At 44.3% G+C, this 17562-nt stretch overlaps 1 protein-coding gene across 5 annotated transcripts in view; it reads left to right on the top strand.

Moving 5' to 3' along the window:
- EXD1 (exonuclease 3'-5' domain containing 1) overlaps positions 1-17262 on the top strand; it is a 129777-nt gene extending 112515 nt beyond the window's left edge. For all 5 annotated transcript variants that reach the window (XM_029598605.1, XM_029598607.1, XM_029598602.1 and 2 more), the window contains one exon: positions 16519-17262. In XM_029598605.1, coding sequence (XP_029454465.1) covers positions 16519-17154 — 636 coding nt within the window. In that variant the 3' untranslated portion in view covers positions 17155-17262. The remainder of the gene's footprint in view (positions 1-16518) is intronic.
- The last annotated feature ends 300 nt before the right edge of the window (positions 17263-17562 follow it).

The raw sequence follows: 17562 nt of genomic DNA, 5'->3' as shown, positions 1-17562 counted from the left end.
GTCAGATCCATGCATTGAGATTCCAGAGCTCTGCCTGCTTCTGGAGTCCTGCACATGGAACAGGGAACATTTCAGAGAATGGTATCCTGGGGATGGTGGTGCCCACATGTACCATGACAGCCGGCTCCTTCCCAGCACTCCCCACAATCCTATCTAGGTGATGTATGAGGTCCGCCACCTAATGTGGACAAGTGCAAGGTATTGCATATAGGGAAAAATAACCCTTGCTGTGGTTACACAATGTTAGGTTCCATATTAGGAGCTACCACCCAGGAAAAAGATCTAGGCATCATAGTGGATAATATTTTAAAATCGTCGGCTCAGTGTGCTGCAGCAGTCAAAAAAGCAAACAGAATGTTAGGAATTATTAGGAAGGGAATGGTTAATAAAACGGAAAATGTCATAATGCCTCTGTATCACTCCATGGTGAGACTGCACCTTGACGGTGCCACTTCTTGTCGAGACTTCTTCGGTGGCGGCTCGGACGGTACCGAGGTCGATGACTTCGATTTCTCGATGGTCCGAGACTTGCGATGTCGATGACTATGCTTCTCCCTCCGATCCCCTCGATCATCGGGGGAGGGGACGGGAGTCGATGGCTGTGGAGACGTCGATGGCAGACGGTCACCGGGAAGTTGTCCACGATGGTGCGACTTCGGTGCCGGTTCCAAGGACGTCAGCCCTGGTAAGTGGCTTATTTAGCCCCTTAATTTAGTGAATAAGTTAGTTCTTTTGGCTGAGTTTACTGTTCCTGATGGGTTGGAAGCATGAGTGGTTGATTGTAAATGATAATGTTCAAGTATAATCAGTTTGTCCATAGTTTGGCTTTTCCAGAGAATACTGGTAGGCTGGTGTCGGGGCGGGAATATATATCCGTGACGTCAGCTTCTTATTCCATCTCCATCTGCTGGCAGAGGTGCATAATCCACTGGTGGGGATTGGCCTGCCCTCCTGAGAGAAAAGGAAATTATCAGGTAAATAGTAATTTTTCCTTGTAAGGGCTTAGGGATGCATAAATCAGAGTCCTATAAATTTATGTGGTGTATACTCTGGTAATCTGGTAGTGACCTGCAAGCGGATAATTAGACTCTTGATAAGGGCTGGGGCAGTCATTTGTTTTAGATAAAATCCTGAGTTCCCAGAGATCTTTTCACTATGAAAGTTTCACTTGACTATAAATCAAAGAATGAGAATAGGGGCAAGAGGGAAAGCCAGACGTTAGAATTACCTAACTTATGCTAGCTTATTATTCAGACACACACACTAAAGAATCTACCTCACTATTCACCTCTCCCCCAAACTTTCAAGATTTCCCAAAGCAATAACTGCTGATTTTCTTCAGCCACCAGCAAAATCTTCTTCTCCTATCAATACTCCCACAGGAGAGTTTATTTTGTATGTTTTTATAACTGAAATGCTTTGTTCTAAGTTTTTGCTAGGTTAGCAAAAGTGAAGTGATAATTACATCGCATGAGCCTCCCATGTTCATGCCATATTCAGAACCTGTCATGGAGTCCTTATTGAACCAGCTTTATCTGTTTTCTAGGGGAGCTGACACTTATTTTAACTTGTAGAAACCATTCATCATTTAAACCAGATAAATTAAAATGCATAGAAAATTATTTTCTAAAGTATGTAAATAGAAATCTGTATGTCAAAAGTAGAAATAAGGATTTTTTTTTTAAATTTTAAGCAGGAAGTTTAATCCTCTTGGTTTAGCCATGTTTGTAATGTAATCATGTCCCCAGTGGGGTTCGTAGCATGATGCTACCCCTCCATATTGTACAGAATCTCAATCAAAAAGCTAAGAAGAGACTCGGCTCAGATCCTGCATGTGGTTCTTAGCTAAAAGGCTGACAAGGAAAGGTTTAACCACCTGTCAGAAATAGGCCTTATGGTTAAAATCAAGTGTTACATCAACATAGAGTTTTGAGCTATGAGCTGAACTTGGCTATTTGGCTGAGATTGAATGCCACCTGACCTCCATGGGGTACATGTTGATCTAACAACCACTAGCAATGTAAGAGGATTAAACCTTCTGTTAAAAAAAAAAATATTGGGATTAGAGAGCTTTGAAGAGTCTTATGTGATTTCAGATTTTGTTTTTTGCTCAGTAAGCAGGCAGAATTAGCCATTAAGATGGGGTCAGTATCGGAAGACTTATGAGGGGGAGGCTTAAGGATCTAAATATTTATACCCTGGAAGAGAGGAGGTGCAGGGGAAATATGATACAGACCTTCAGATACCTGAAATGTTTTAATGATGCTTGAACTTAGAACCTTTTCTGTTGGAAAGGAAACAGTAGAACTAAGGGGGGATGACTCAGAACTAATGTCAGGAAATATTTCTTCACAGAAAGGGATGCCTGGCATGCACTTCCGGAGGAGGTGGTGAAGACTAAAACTGTCAAAGAATTCAAAGGGGCATGGGATTAACACAGTGGAACCCTAAAAGCTAGAGGCTGGAAACGAAAAAAAGGGTGCATGGGGGTAACTTGCTGGTGTGGTAGTTACCACCCTTAGCAGAAAGCATGGAGATTACTACCCTTAATAAACAAGCCTTGATGCTTTTGATGCAACTGCAACATTGCTTTCAGCTTCGATGGCAGGGGAAAAAGGGGAATTGGGTCCAGATTATTATGGTCTAGAGAACTGATAAACATGGGGGGGAGAGGAGGATTAACCTGCACAGAACAGCAGTTACTACCCTTAACCGAAGGCATGGGATTATTACCCTTAACCAATAAGTTTTGATGCAACTGCAACATTGCTTTCCACTTTGATGGCGGTGGGAGGTGGGGGGAGAGGAATTGAATTCAGATGACAACCAACATGGGCCATGACTTTTTTAGTTTGGGGTACTGATATGCAGCCATAAAGAGAAAAGCCCAGAACTGCTTCTACAGCCAAGTCTTTAAGCAAAGTACATTAAGCAGCACTCTGAATTTTCAAGAAGGCTCATCACCCAGTAAAAATATTGCTAGCAGTAAATGTTTTATGGATTATCATATGGCTTGGGGATAACTGCACAGAGTAGCAGTTGCTACCCTTATAAGAAACATGGAGGTAACCTGCACGGGGCAGCAGATACTACCATAAAAAGCTTGTTGGGCAGACTGGAGGGACCATTTGGTCCTTTTCTGCCATCCTTACTATGTTACATGTGGGTGATGTCATTTGGTGGCACTGAACGGACTTGTCTTTCCAAGCTGTAGAGCTTTGATCTCTACTGAGCATGTGCAGGAGTTCCCACACAGTAATTGCCTCTTGAGTCTCCTCAGTCATTTTCTGTCTGTACTTAGTTTCTCTTCTAGTTTTCTCTTCAAACTGTATTTTTTATTCAGAAATCTCCTTCTGCCTGAACTGCTTCAGCAGCCACCTAAACAGCACTTTTTAAGTGTTATATAAAAAAAAAAAAAAAGAAGAAAGATATCAGTGCTGAGAATTTTTCAACTCCCTCATAATGGTGGGCCTCAAGAAAAAAACAAGCATGAGTGGGTTTAAAAGTTGCCAGTGTGGAAAATTTACATTTCTCACAGATGGCCACGACTTTGCTATTGTTTTGAACCGGACCACAACCAGAAAAATTGTTTAGCCTGTGGACAGATGTCCCCACGCTCATAACATCCAGGGCCTTAAATAATGGAAGAGCTGCATAAATCTCAAGAGTAGCAGCCATTCTTCCTCCCGCAGTGCAACATCGTCTGCCTCTTTGGGAAAGCCCATGAATCAAAGCTGCTCGAAAACTCCCCATCTGGAAGGCTGAGACTGTGGGGACGAGTTCAAATGCCCGGAAAGCATCGACACACAAGCAGCATTACTCTTGAGTCACCCCCCATGCACTAAAGAAACTCAAGCATTGAGGGACATTGAATGCAACACCCTTTTTCGGCACCGCTGATGCAGTAAAATGCATCACATTGATGTATCTGTGCACCATAGCTCTGCATCTATGCTTTCTAAACACGATGCTGCCAAGCAGTTGAAACACAGCGCATCAATGCAAGCAGAGTCATTGATGCACAATATCAGTAGCCATGTATTCAGTGCATGGTGGACAGACGCATATGATGCCTTCTGTTCTGACACAACCTATGATGCGGCATCAGACACTGATACCCAGTTCATTGATGCAAATCATACCAATGCATACAGACTTTTCTGACGCTGTTCTCTCTTCTCCGCATCAAGTGCTAGTACACCCAATTCATGACAAGATACATTCAACACACTTCTTGTTTTATGAGGTACTGGGACAGTCTTAGACCACAAGATCTCCATCTGGAACCGCAAAAGAGGCTGCAACCCCATCCTGGGATCCAAGAGGGTTTCCAAGCCAGGATTTTGTAGGTCATCCAAGATCGACCAATGAAGGGGTCAAACTGCTCTTACAGGCCCCATTGGTTCAGAGAATAAACTTCTCCAAAGTTAATAACGGGAGATATTTGCTTACAGATGAGAGATTCAATCCTGGCTATAATATCACTCACCTCCAATAAACTGACTATTACATACTGGGAGCCAATACTGGTTTTGGAAGAAAATGTCCCTCCACCAACCCATGGCTTACCAGCAAGTTGCAGGTATAGTGAGGAATTTCTTTACCTCCCTAGCAAGAAAGACAGATGGAACTCTCCAGCCTCTCTCTTCCACCATAGCATCAAAATTCCTGAGACTGGAGTCCCAGACTTACCTTTAAGAGTGTTTTTCATTATTGGAACCCCATTTCCGAGTCTCCTCATCAACACATTTAGTTGCAGCAGAGTCTACTCATTCGGAGGTCACAAACAAAGGAACTCCCATCATCCCCTTCTTCCTCACTGACATCATGGCTTAGTGAACCAGAGCCCCCTAGGAAGGGAAGACAAATCCACTGGGATACCCTCAGGCCCTCTCCCAGACCTTCTGGAACTCTTTTCCCCTCCAGAGGACCTAATCTACTCCAGATTTGTGGATAAGTTTGAAACAGCCTTCGGTATTCAAGTCTGTAAGGACAAAGACTCATGAACAGAACTTCTTGGTCTACTCAAGATCATGAATACACCAGCTGAACTGGTTGCCTTACTGGTTCATAACATTCTAGCGGCATTGCGCATGAAGTTATGGGCAATGCCCATCTAGTGTTCTCCAATGTATGGAAAACTAGACTTCAAATTTTGAGTCCAACATTCTCCCAGTTTTGGGGTAGTCTACCTTCTGCACCAGCCAGCTGTTAAGTTGGATATGAAAAAGGCAAAGAAGACACATATTTACTCCAGTTCTCCATCAAATAAAGATTGTATGCTACTTGATAGCTTCGGAATAAAGGCATTCCAGGCTGCAGTGCTTTCTGCCTATATTTCTATCTACCAGTTCCATATATAACACTGCATTCATGATCATCTCCAAAAGCTGAAACTGTATTTACTCTGGTCAGACCAAAATACACTCCCACAGCCTTTTTGGGATGCAGAAGAAGTGGTTAGCCCCCATTCCGTTTAGTGTAAGAATCCTTAGATTTTGCTGCCAGAGCCTCCTCAACTTCCATTGGAGCCAGAGGCATAGCTTGCCTGTGAGCCAGTTCCATCAGAGAGAATATTCACTAGAAATTAGCAGGCCTCCCGTGCTTAGGAGACCACCTCTTTGGAGAGAGACGGTCTCATAGAACAGAGATCAAAATGTCTCAGTTCAATTTCTGTTGCTGGCCCCGGAACAGCCTGCTCAATTGTGGTGTCATTACTGCCCCAACAAGAAGCCATACTATCATAGACAGCCTTTTCAACTGAATCAGCTCCCACCTCTTCTGCAATTGTGTAAGCAACAGTTTCTGGCCAGGGCCAGACAGGAACACCATTAGCAAAAAACTACCCATCAGGCCAACCTAAACCAGGGCCCAGGTTTTGATCATGTTGATCAATCCTCATCCTATCTTCCATTAGTGGGACAAGTTTAGCATTTTAGTGACAACTGGCGCCACATCACCCAAGACTCTTGGTTTCTCAGCATAGTGCAACATGAATACTGGTTACATTTTTCCCTATGCCCATCCTTTCCCTGTTCTTCCAGTTTTCGTCCAGATCCTTCAGGAAGTGCAATCACTTATCAACCAACAGGTGGTGGAGATCCCCCACTGATTCGTAACAATAGCAGGGTTTCTTCTGTTATGAAATTTGAAAGGATGTGAACCCTAGTCTGAGGAGGAGTTGATACTATCCGAGGAGACGACTCCCCGAGTTCCCTCGTCGAATGGCGAAGCTGAGGTAAGGTGGAAACCAGTAGATCTTCACCCCTGGAAACCCATGGTCCCCCCAGGAGGAGCCCGTAGAGACCTGGACCGCTGGGATTTAGGCGAACCTTGAGAGGAAGAGGTCTCGTAATGTTGGAAGCAAGGGCCAGCTGGATCTTCACCCTTGGAAGCCCGTGGTCCCCCCGGGAGGAGCCCGTAGGGACACGGACCACTGGGACTTAGGTGGCCCTTGAAGAGGGAAAACTCGTCTAAGTCCAATCTGAGATCCAATGACAGTCGACGCTTGCCAGTATGAAGTCAAACACCAAACTCATCCAGGAACAGAGGTTCTGATACCAGAGGCACCAGAAGACTCACGGAGTGTGAGCAGACTTGTTGCCAAGTCAATGAATGGAAGGAGGAAGTCTCCTTAAATACTTCCCTGAGCCTGACCCTGACCCTACTGGAGCAGCTGAAACCACTTTAGAGGGCGAAGCCCCTTTAAATCTCTTCAGGAGGCGTGGCCTCACGCCTAAGAGCAGGGCAGGCCAAGACCGATCCCGGAAGCGCACCAGTGTGGCCCAACGCCGCGAGAGGGAGGCTGGAGGGTGCCCCCCCCCCCCGCTGGAGGGCCCCGTAGGGACTCAGCCCCGAGAGCGGGGCCGAGAGAGGAGAGCAGGAGCCCGGCAAGAGAGTGCTTCCCTGCCGCTGCTGTGGCATCGCTGGTGGTCCTGCTACTGCGAAGAGAGGTAAGAGGGGCCAGCCACGGACGGCCGCGGCTGGCTGCTACAACACTACTCCGTATACTTCCTTGTTTCCAAGAAATACAGGGGATGCATCTGATCCTGGACTTGAGGCCTCTCAGCAACCAAATCTGAGAGAAATTCAAAATGAACTCCCACATCACGATCCTCCAATTCATTTAAGAAGGTGAATGGATATGTGCCTTGCATCTCAAGGATGCCTATACTCATATTCCAATTCACATGGCCCATTGATGCTACCCACAATTCCAAATGAATTTGTCCCACTACCAATACAAAATCCTTCCATTCTGTTGTGTGAGTTTTCACAAAGTGCCTTGCTGTAGTTGCTACTCATCTTTGTACCTAGATGACTGGTTATTAACAGAGAATTCTTAAGACACTGTTCTCCACTCTCTAAATGCAGCCATAATTCTCCTGCAGAGCTTGGAATTCCTCCTCAGCTTTGAGAAGTCCAGTCTGCAATCCACTCAGACCCTACAGTTCATAGGTGTGACTATAGACTCCTTGAGTCAGTGTTTCTTGCCCAGTGACCAGAGATCCACCATGTTTTCACTCAGTGGACACTACTTTTCAATCTGCAATCCATGGCCGGCAACTTTGTCATACTATGTATATGGCTGCAGCTATCCATGTCATACCATTAACATGCTTCTATACGTGGTAGCTAAAGTGGGGTCTATGTTCCCAATGGGATCAGCTCACTCAACCTCTCCTTGGGATAAGCAGCATGGAATCTATCTATCCCTTTGGGATCCTGCTAGGTACTTGTAATCTGGATTGGCCACTGCTGGAAACAGGATACTGGGATTGATGGATCTTTGATTACAGTATAGCAAGGGGCACAGTATTGCAAGTCTTATGTTCTTATGTTCAGTAATATGCATCACATCATCAGTGACTGGATGAAAGAATTGCATTGGTGGTTATGACCTCATGTGCTATGGGCTGCTGCCCCCCTCCACTTGCCTCCACACCAGTTTGTTCTATGGAGGCTTCCACGAAAGACTGGGGAGCACATGTGGAATCCCTCTATATACCCAAGGACTATGGTCACCTCAGGAATCCCTTTATCAGATCAATCTATTAGTGCTACGAGTGATATGACTCACCCTCATCGTGTTCACCCTTCTCCTCTAAAATAGCACCCTGATTCAGATGGACAATCAAGTTGTGATGTTTTATGTTAACAAATGTGGAGAAACATGATCGTGGCTTCTCTGCCAATAAGCCCTAAAGATCTGGAACTGGGCAAAACAGAATCATGGAACTCGACATGCCACTTATTTGCCAGGCATTTCCAACGTTGTAGCAGATCATCTCAGCACAATGTTTCATCACATGAGTGGTCTCTGTAGCAATTATTAGCAAACAGACTGTTCGACTTATGGGGTCTGCCAACAGTAGATTACTTCGCATTGCAGCAAAACACAAAATTAAATCAATTCTACATTCTTCCAAGCGACCTCAGACTCATAGAGGACACTTGTCTTCTTGATTGATGCCAAAGTGTTCACAAATACCTCTCATTTCAAAATGGGATCGAGCCCACTTGATCCTAATAGCACCAGCGAGGCCCTGGCAAGTTTGGTATGTGTATCGTTTCAGATTTTCCAGCAGTTCTCCCATTTTATGAAAGGTCTCTGGCATGTCAAACCCATGATTCAGAAACCCCCTGTTCAGTGTGACCTAAATGTGGTTCTCTCTCAAATGATGAAGCCTCCTTTTGAGCCTCTAGAAACTGAAGTTCTTAACCTGTAAAGCACTTTTCCTTCTTGCAATCACCTCAGCGAGAAAGGTAATGAACTTCATACTCTTGTCCACTACCCCCATATATTGTTCTATCACAACCACATGGCCCTCCGAATTGACACCAAGTTTCTACAGAAGGTACTCTCAGTTTTGTATATAAATTAATCTGTTGTATTTCCTACATTCTTCCCAAGGCCCCATATGCATGACAGGGAGAAAGCCCTTCATGCTCTAGATTGCAAACAGGCTCTAGCGTATTACAAATGACGTACTCATTTTCATTGTAAATTGAATCAACTCTTTGTCTCCTAAGACCCTGTTCACCTTGGAGTAGTGGTTGCAAAGTGAACTTTATCCAATTGGATAGCAGTGTGCATTCATCACTATTACACCTTGACTGGACTTCAATTTACAGACTTGGTCAAAGCTCACCAAATGTGGGCCATGAATGCTTCTATTTGCCCACCTCCAAGAGGTGCCCTCTGAAGATATCTGCAAAGCTGCAATGTGGTCCTTGGTCTACAACTTCATATCCCATTACTATTTTGATATCAAATCAAGAATTGATAGTAGATTTGGACAAGCAATTTGCAAAACCTGGTCCTGCTGTAGTCTGTGATCCATGGTGGAGTCTGGGTTGCTTACTAAGTAATCGCTCACTGCAGCCCTCAGCTTGGGACTCTCCACATGTAATGACAATTTCATCCTGTTATCTACGGAAAACACTGTTTATTGTATGCAAACATGCTTTTTGTTAGAGAAGTCTACAGGACAAGTTTCTTTAGGGGTAATGTCTCCAAATTGATTTGTTTTGTGTGCACCATGATAAGCATGAACCTCGCTCATAGCCAGAATATGTTGGATACTATCTGTCTCTCAAATTTAATGCTAGTACTCACCTCAATACTTGTATTGTGCCAAGAAAAAGCTTCCTTCTGGTAATTCATAACATGTAATATGTATACAGGCAGTATTTTTCACCTGGTGCTCAGAGCAGCTTCTTCTCAAGTGACATATAATTCACAGCTAATTATACCCCCACCCATTTACACAGGCAGCAAACCACAACCTGCAGATATCTGCCCAGACTGGTTTTTGACCACACTTAGTTTCTAGTACTTTTGCAGTTACCCCCCACCCAGAGGTCCAATTCTCAAACAATAACATAAATTCCAATGCTGGGAAAGAGGAGAGGTCACTTTTTCTTTCTTTGTATATCAGAATTCCTCCGCACTCAGGCAAGCCAATCCACACCAGTGGGTTATGCACTCCTACCAGCAGATGGAGATGGAGTAAAATTGATTTGCTGACATCACTGATATATAGTCCTGCCACGACATCAGCCCGCCAGTATTCTCTGTCTCCAGCAGATGGTGGACATGCATCTCCCTTGTGGGGATTGCTTGTGGATTTAAAAAAAAAAAAGACTAGGAGAAGTTTCAAACGCACCGCATCAGCTCTTGAGGTGACATCCATTTGGTCCCTCCCTCAGTTAAGCGTTTTAAGTCTGGAAGCTTGACCCAGCGTAGACTTAAAATAAATAAATAACTAAGAGAATGGCGTGCTTGGTGGTGGAAGCTTGTGCCCTCTTCCCCCGTAGCCAGTGAACCAATCATGCTCTTGGACAAGGAGGGCTGAGCTCAGGTTTAAAAAAAGTAGAGAAGTTTTAGGCCCCCTCTTTCCCCCGCTGCCCCCCTTACCAAGTCCTCCTTCCCTCAGTTTTTTCCTCTGCGTCTCTTACCGCTTTTCCCTCTCATTTCTTTGGGGAGTTAGTGCAGAGTGGAGGTGGCACAGGCTCGGTGGGTTGAGCAGCTTTTGTCTAGGCCCTGCTTCAAAGACTCTGTTCAGTCAGCCGCATGTTAGACCGCAGCAGCGGGTTTTTTGTCTTCGCGCTTATGCGTATGCTCACATTCTTGTCATGTGCCAGTGTCTTGACAGTGTTTACATGCACGGGTACTTGTGTGTAAGGCCTTGGCCTAGATTTGAGCACTTGTTTGCGTGGGTACACCTGGGTGCTATTGGTGTGCACACAGGAGGCCGCCTAGAGCCAAGTGAAGGAAAACTGTGGTACCAGGACAAAAAAGTCTAAATGCCTTGCTGTCTGTGAGGCTTGTCATATAAAAGCAATCCAGCTATCGCTCTCTCTACGCCTGTGTCGGCGCTGTTTAGATACTCAAGGCAATTTAACTACTACAGACCTTGCCGATATTGGGACATTCCCCTCCGACTGTGGTGGCTCCAGAGGGGAGTGGGGTGGGAGATGACATTGCGGACAGTTCCCCTCTTGTTCCCGATGGCAGAGGCATCCCTGAGAGAGGGGTCGGAGAGTGTCAGGTTTGGGCCTGGTATAGATCCATCCTCCTCCTCCTGGGTCGAATTTTTCCAGGGCCTGCAGGCTTTTCTGCAAGGGGTGCCGAGCGGAGATGAAGCCACCTACTAAGAAGGGATCACTTGTCAGCCACTGTGGGCAAACACCTCAGGGAGGCTACCCCTGGAGATGTTCAGGGGGTTATGAATCATGATAGATTGGATGACTCCAATGGGGACTTGGTTTTCTCCCCTCTAGAAAAGGGAGAAATTATACCTGATTTGGAGCCACATCGGACTCTACTCTGGTAAGATGAGTTGCTGAGTCTGTTTATTCAAACCCTGAAGATACTCAGTGTGGACGGAGGTGACATTAAGGGCGTATAAAATAAAGATCCCATGTTGGTCACTTTATGCAAAGTGTCCTATATCTTTCCCTTACTGGATCCAATTTGAGAGTTAATTGACCTTGAGTGGAATGCCACGGAGGCAAGTTATAAAGGGGGACATGCTTTAGGGGGTTTATATCCCTTAAAACCGAAGGCAAGGGATCAGATGTGATTCCCAAGTGAACTGCCATCCCAGTGGAAAGAGGGGTAGCTCTAAAAGATGCTCAGGATAGGAGGATTGAGGCTATCCTTAAACAGGTCTTTGAGGCCATGGCAATGAATTTGCAAATTACTTCTTGCTGCTGTCTGGTAGTTTGGACTGGTTTGCATGTCACTCAAGAGAAGCAAGGTGCGAGGTCCAATGGTGGATCGGCGATGGAGCAGGGAGTCGCATTCTCTTATTTGGAAGTGAATTGGAGAAGATGGCAAATAGCTGGGGTGAATCAAAGGTTCCTTGATTGCTGGAGGCCAAGAAGGCTGCTTCAGGGATTCCGGTCTGTTTTGTCCTAACAGAGGAGCAACTATTCAAAGGTCTAGTCCCTTTGGAAGATCTCTTTGTCCTTTCGGCCTAAGAAGCCTTGTAAGGATGCAAGCTCCGGGGCCCCTCAATCTTCCGAATGAAGGTGTGGGGGCTCACCTACTGGATCAGAAGATAGGCGGGAATCTATCTTGGTTTTATCAAAGGTGGGCCCAGATTACAATGGACCAGTTGATCCTGGTAAGGGTTGGCTATGCTCTAGAATAAGAACATAAGAAATTGCCATACTGAGTTAGACCAAGGGTCCATCAAGCCCAGCATCCTGTTTCCAACAGAGGCCAAACCAGGCCACAAGAACCTGGCAAGTACCCAGACACCAAGAAGATCCCATGCTACTGATGCAATTAATAGCAGTGGCTATTCCCTAAGTCAACTTGATTAATAGCAGTTAATGGAGTTCTCCAAGAACTTATCCAAACCTTTTTTTGAACCTAGCTACACTAACTGCACTAACCACATCCTCTGGCAACAAATTCCAGAGCTTAATTATGCGTTGAGTGAAAAAGAATTTTCTTCGATTAGTCTTAGCTCTCGCACAAGTCTGGCTGGAAGACAAGCTGCTTGGATGCCTTTCCTCTGTGGCCTGTGTTGGGCAGAATAGTTCGCAGGATTGATGGCCACAAGGGGCTGGTGCTCCTGATGGCACCGGATTGGCCCAGAAGACCATAGTATATGGATTTGCGAAGACTCGTGGTGGAAGTTCTTCTTTGCCTTCCGCTGCACAAGAATCTGTTGCAGCAGGGGCTTGTCCTTCATGAAGATCCAACTCTGTTTTGTCTTATGGTGTGTCCCTTGAAAGGGCTGGCTTGTGGAAGCAAGGTTGTTCTTCTATGGTGATTGCCACCTTGCTATGTGTTCGGAAGTTGTCCACTTCCTTAACCTACATGCGAGTTTGGCAAGTGTTTGAGGCTTGGTGTGAAGATTGTGGTGGTCTTCCTCATTTAGTGAAGATCCTGCTCATTTTGGAATTTTTGCAGGATGGGTTAAATAAGGGGTTGGCCCTTAATTCCTTGAAGGTACAAGTTGCAGCTCTTGCATGTTTCAGAGGCCATGTCAATGGTGAGTCCTTATCTCATCCTGATGTGGCTTGCATCTTGAATGGTGTGATTCATCTTCGGCCTCCCTTGTGGTTACTGGTTCCCTTGTGGAATCTTATCCTGGTGTTGGATTTCTTGGTGGGTCCTATGTTTCAACTGCTGCATAGTCTTTCCTTGAAAACAGTGTTTCTGGTGGCAATATGTTCTGCGCGCAAAATTTCCGAGCTGCAGGTCTTGTCTTGCCGGGAGTCTTTTCTTCGGTTGACTCCAGGACTGATACAGCTGTTTACTGTTCCTTCTTTGTTGCCTAAAGAGGTCTCTAATTTTCATTTGAATCAGTCCATTTCATGTCATCATTGGATAAGGGAAAAGATGTGGGAGAGTATCGCCTGTTGCGTCCTTTGGATGTGAAGACGACATAAGAACATGCCATACTGGGTCAGACCAAGGATCCATCAAGCCCAGCATCCTGTTTCCAACAGTGGCCAATCCAGGCCATATGAACCTGGCAAGTACCCAAAAACTAAATCTATTCCATGTTACCGTTGCTAGTAATAGCGGTGGTTATTATCTAGGTCAACTTAATAGCAGGTAATGGACTTCTCCTCCAAGAACTTATCCAATCCTTTTTTAAACACAGCTATACTAACTACACTAACCACATCTTCTAGCAACAAATTCCAGAGTTTAATTGTGCGTTTAGTGAAAAAGAACTTTCTCCGATTAGTTTTAAATGTGCCACATGCTAACTTCATGGAGTGCCCCCTAGTCTTTCTATTATCCGAAAGAGTAAAAAACCGATTCACATCTACCCGTTCTAGACCTCTCATGATTTTAAACACCTCTATCATATCCCCCCTCAGCCGTCTCTTCTCCAAGCTGAAAGTCCTAACCTCTTTAGTCTTTCCTCATAGGGGAGCTGTTCCATTCCCTTTATCATTTTGGTCGCTCTTCTCTGTACCTTCTCCATCTCAATTATATCTTTTTTGAGATGCGGCAACCAGAATCGTACACAGTATTCAAGGTGCGGTCTCACCATGGAGCGATAGAGGCATTGACATTTTCCATTTTATTCACCATTCCCTTTCTAATAATTCCCGACATTGTTTGCTTTTTTGACTGCCGCAGCACACTGAACCGACGATTTCAATGTGTTATCTACTATGACGCCTAGATCTCTTTCTTGAGTAGTAGCACCTAAAATGGAGCCTAACATTGTGTAACTATAGCATGGGTTATTTGTCCCTATATGCATCACCTTGCACTTGTCCACATTAAATTTCATCTGCCATTTTGATGCCCAATTTTCCAGCCTCACAAGGTCTTCCTGCAATTTATCACAATCTGCTTGTGATTTAACTACTCTGAAGAATTTTGTATCATCTGCAGATTTGATTACCTCACTCGTCGTATTTCTTTCCAGATCATTTATAAATATATTGAAAAGTAAGGGTCCCAATACAGATCCCTGAGGCACTCCACTGCCCACACCCTTCCACTGAGAAAATTGTCCATTTAATCCTACTTTCTGTTTCTTGTCTTTTAGCCAGTTTGTAATCCACGAAAGGACATCGTTACCTATCCCATGACTTTTTATTTTTCCTAGAAGCCTCTCATGAGGAACTTTGTCAAAAGCCTTCTGAAAATCCAAGTACACTACGTCTACAGGTTCACCTTTATCCACATGTTTATTAACTCCTTCAAAAAAGTGAAGCAGATTTGTGAGGCAAGACTTGCCTTGGGTAAAGCCATGCTGACTTTGTTCCATTAAACCATGTCTTTCTATATGTTCTGTGATTTTGATGTTTAGAATACTTTCCACTATTTTTCCTGGCACTGAAGTCAGGCTAACCGGTCTGTATTTTCCCGGATTGCCCCTGGAGCCCTTTTTAAATATGGGGGTTACATTAGCTTTCCTCAATTACAGATTACAAATTTTTACTAATAGGTCTGAAATTTCATTTTTTAGTTCCTTCAGAACTCTGGGGTGTATACCATCCGGTCCAGGTGATTTACTACTCTTAAGTTTGTCAATCAGGTCTACCACATCATCTAGGTTCACAGTGATTTGGTTCAGTCCATCTGAATCATTACCCATGAAAACCTTCTCCAGTACGGGTACCTCCCCATCATGTGGTTTCTGGAGATTTCTAAACCTTTCCGAAAGACAGATCGCCTGTTTGTCCTTCATGGTGGAAAGAAGCAGGGCGAACCAGCTTCACGGCTACAATAGCTTGCTGGATTAAGAAGGTAGTCTTGGCTGCATAGGTAGAGGCTGAAAAGCTGTTGCCTACTCAGGTTAGGGATCATTCCACTACGGCTCAGGCAGGGTCCTGGGTGGAAGTTAGATTGTTGTCTCCCGTCGACATTCACCAAGCTGCGACATGGTCTTCCTTACACACTTTTTCCAGGTATTATCGTCTGGATGTGCAGGCCTGGGTGCAGTGTTGACTGGACTGCGAGCAGCTTATCACCCTATTTGGGAGTAGCTTGGGTATATCCCACTGGTCCTAAGTCCATCTGTCTACATGCCAGGAAAAGAGAAATTACTACTAGATAATTTAGTTTTTCTTAGTATAGACAGATGGACTCTGCTTCCTGCCCTTGGTTGCCGCATGGTTGATTTATTATGTTACTAATGTTATTATGTTATTATGTTATTATGTTATTATGTTACTAATGTAAATACCTATACCTAATGTTATTCTCTTTCTTTTCTTCTCTCCTCCCAGTTCTATTACCTTGTTATTTGTAACTGCTTCCTTCTACACAAATAGGTTATTGAATTGTTTACTGTACACCCCTGTTATATGTAAACCGGCATGATGTGTTTGCAACATGAATGCCGGTATATAAAAATTTTAAATAAATAAATAAATAAATAATGGTCCTCCTTTGGGCTATGTGTTTCATGAGTTTACTGGTAAGTGTTCATCCAGTCCCTAGATGGGGGTACATACATTTATTACATGAGTTCAGTGTTTCCTTTGGATGAGTACAGAAATGGGTGACTGTTTTTAATCAAGTTTTTTGCTAGTCTGTTCACAGTTGTTTCTGAAGAGAATACTGGTGGGCTGATGTCGCTGTGACATCAGTTTGCTTCTTCTCCATCTGTTGGCAGAGGTGCATAACTCACTGGTCCTGAGTCCATCTGTCTACACTACAGAAAATGAAATTATCAGGTAAGTCAGATCGAATGTCGGTATATAATAAATAAAATAAAATTAAAAAAGTAGTAATTTCTCCATATGGTTAAGTAGATTAAATACCAGCGCTGCAAAACATATTGAGAACCAGTTGGCTAGAGATAGCCTGAAAGTGGGCAAAACTTGTGGGATTTGCAGTTGGGAAGATTTCTGGTGAACAGATATTAGAGGATGAGTCTCTGTTATGCTGATCAAATGCTCCCAGGTCAGCAATGTACAGCAGTGAACATGTTAGAGATCATTGCATTATTTTCAAGAGATGCTGAGTAATCTCCAATGTAAACAAATACTCATCCTTATTGAATTGTTCCTTTTAAATAGTTCTCCAGCATGGAGTTGCCAGATGAGCTGTGTCACCTGACTGCCTTGCAGGAGATGCGCAGAGAGAAAGCTGTGAAAGAATTCAAAATGAATGAGAGGGGCCTTCTGGTTCGATCCCAGAACAGTGAACAAGAGGAGACAGAGGACACTAATGACATGCATACAATAAACCTCCAGAGCCCTATTTGGCCCAGCAGCAGTCAACACTTTAAAGGCGAGGGAGCAACACCCAAATCTCTTGCATTACAAGAGAAGCTCTTCCTAGAAGATGGACTGTGGCTTTCCAAGAGGTGCAAAGATATGGAAGCATCTTCCAGCGGTGAAGTTCAGGTGCAAACACACCATGCTCAGGCAGGTTTCTCACTTCAAGCACAAATGGAGACAATGCAGATTAAGGATAAGGAAGAAGGCAAGAAGCAGAGCACAACATATGCTGGCATCCCTTTAATAGTCAGCAGCAACTATGGGGGCCCATTCCAGGTTCTGAAAAAACCCCTCTCTCCTACCCTGCCGTCTTCTTCTGGCCTTCAGGCAGAAGGGGACAAGCCTTCCTTTCGACCACTGAGAACAGAGGCTCCTGCAGTTCGCTTTGCTCAACTTCTGCAATTTGGCATCCGGATGCCTGCACCAGTCTAAAATCTCATTACAGCAGGTCTTTTTGATAATGTTCATCTAAATGTATTTGTGATGTGAAATATACAGATTGTACTTTAAAAAAAAAAATGAAGCAGGAATTTTTCTTGATTCTGCTTTTGTGTATGGTGATCTTCATAGTGGGGTGTTGAAAAAGGAGGTGATATAATTCACTGAGCCTTATTCATAGAAACAGAGAAAGTACTGGCAGATAAAGCCCTGTCTGCTTATCCACATCTCCTCAGTACCTTCCTTTCCCTCATTGATCCTCTGTGCTTTCCTATCTTTTCTTGAATACTAGTACCCTCCTTCAAGAAGGACTTTTTCATAAATACTGATTGAATAAAAGTCCATTGTTCCCCAGCACATCTGTATGAGCACCACCCCCTCCTGAAGAGGCATAATGGGATT

This window comes from Rhinatrema bivittatum, chromosome 4, assembly GCF_901001135.1.
Source record: "Rhinatrema bivittatum chromosome 4, aRhiBiv1.1, whole genome shotgun sequence".
In the NCBI taxonomy this organism is placed as follows: Eukaryota; Metazoa; Chordata; class Amphibia; order Gymnophiona; family Rhinatrematidae; genus Rhinatrema; species Rhinatrema bivittatum.
The sequence above is the reverse complement of the archived record's forward strand: the minus strand, read 5'-3'. Positions and strand labels throughout refer to the sequence as shown.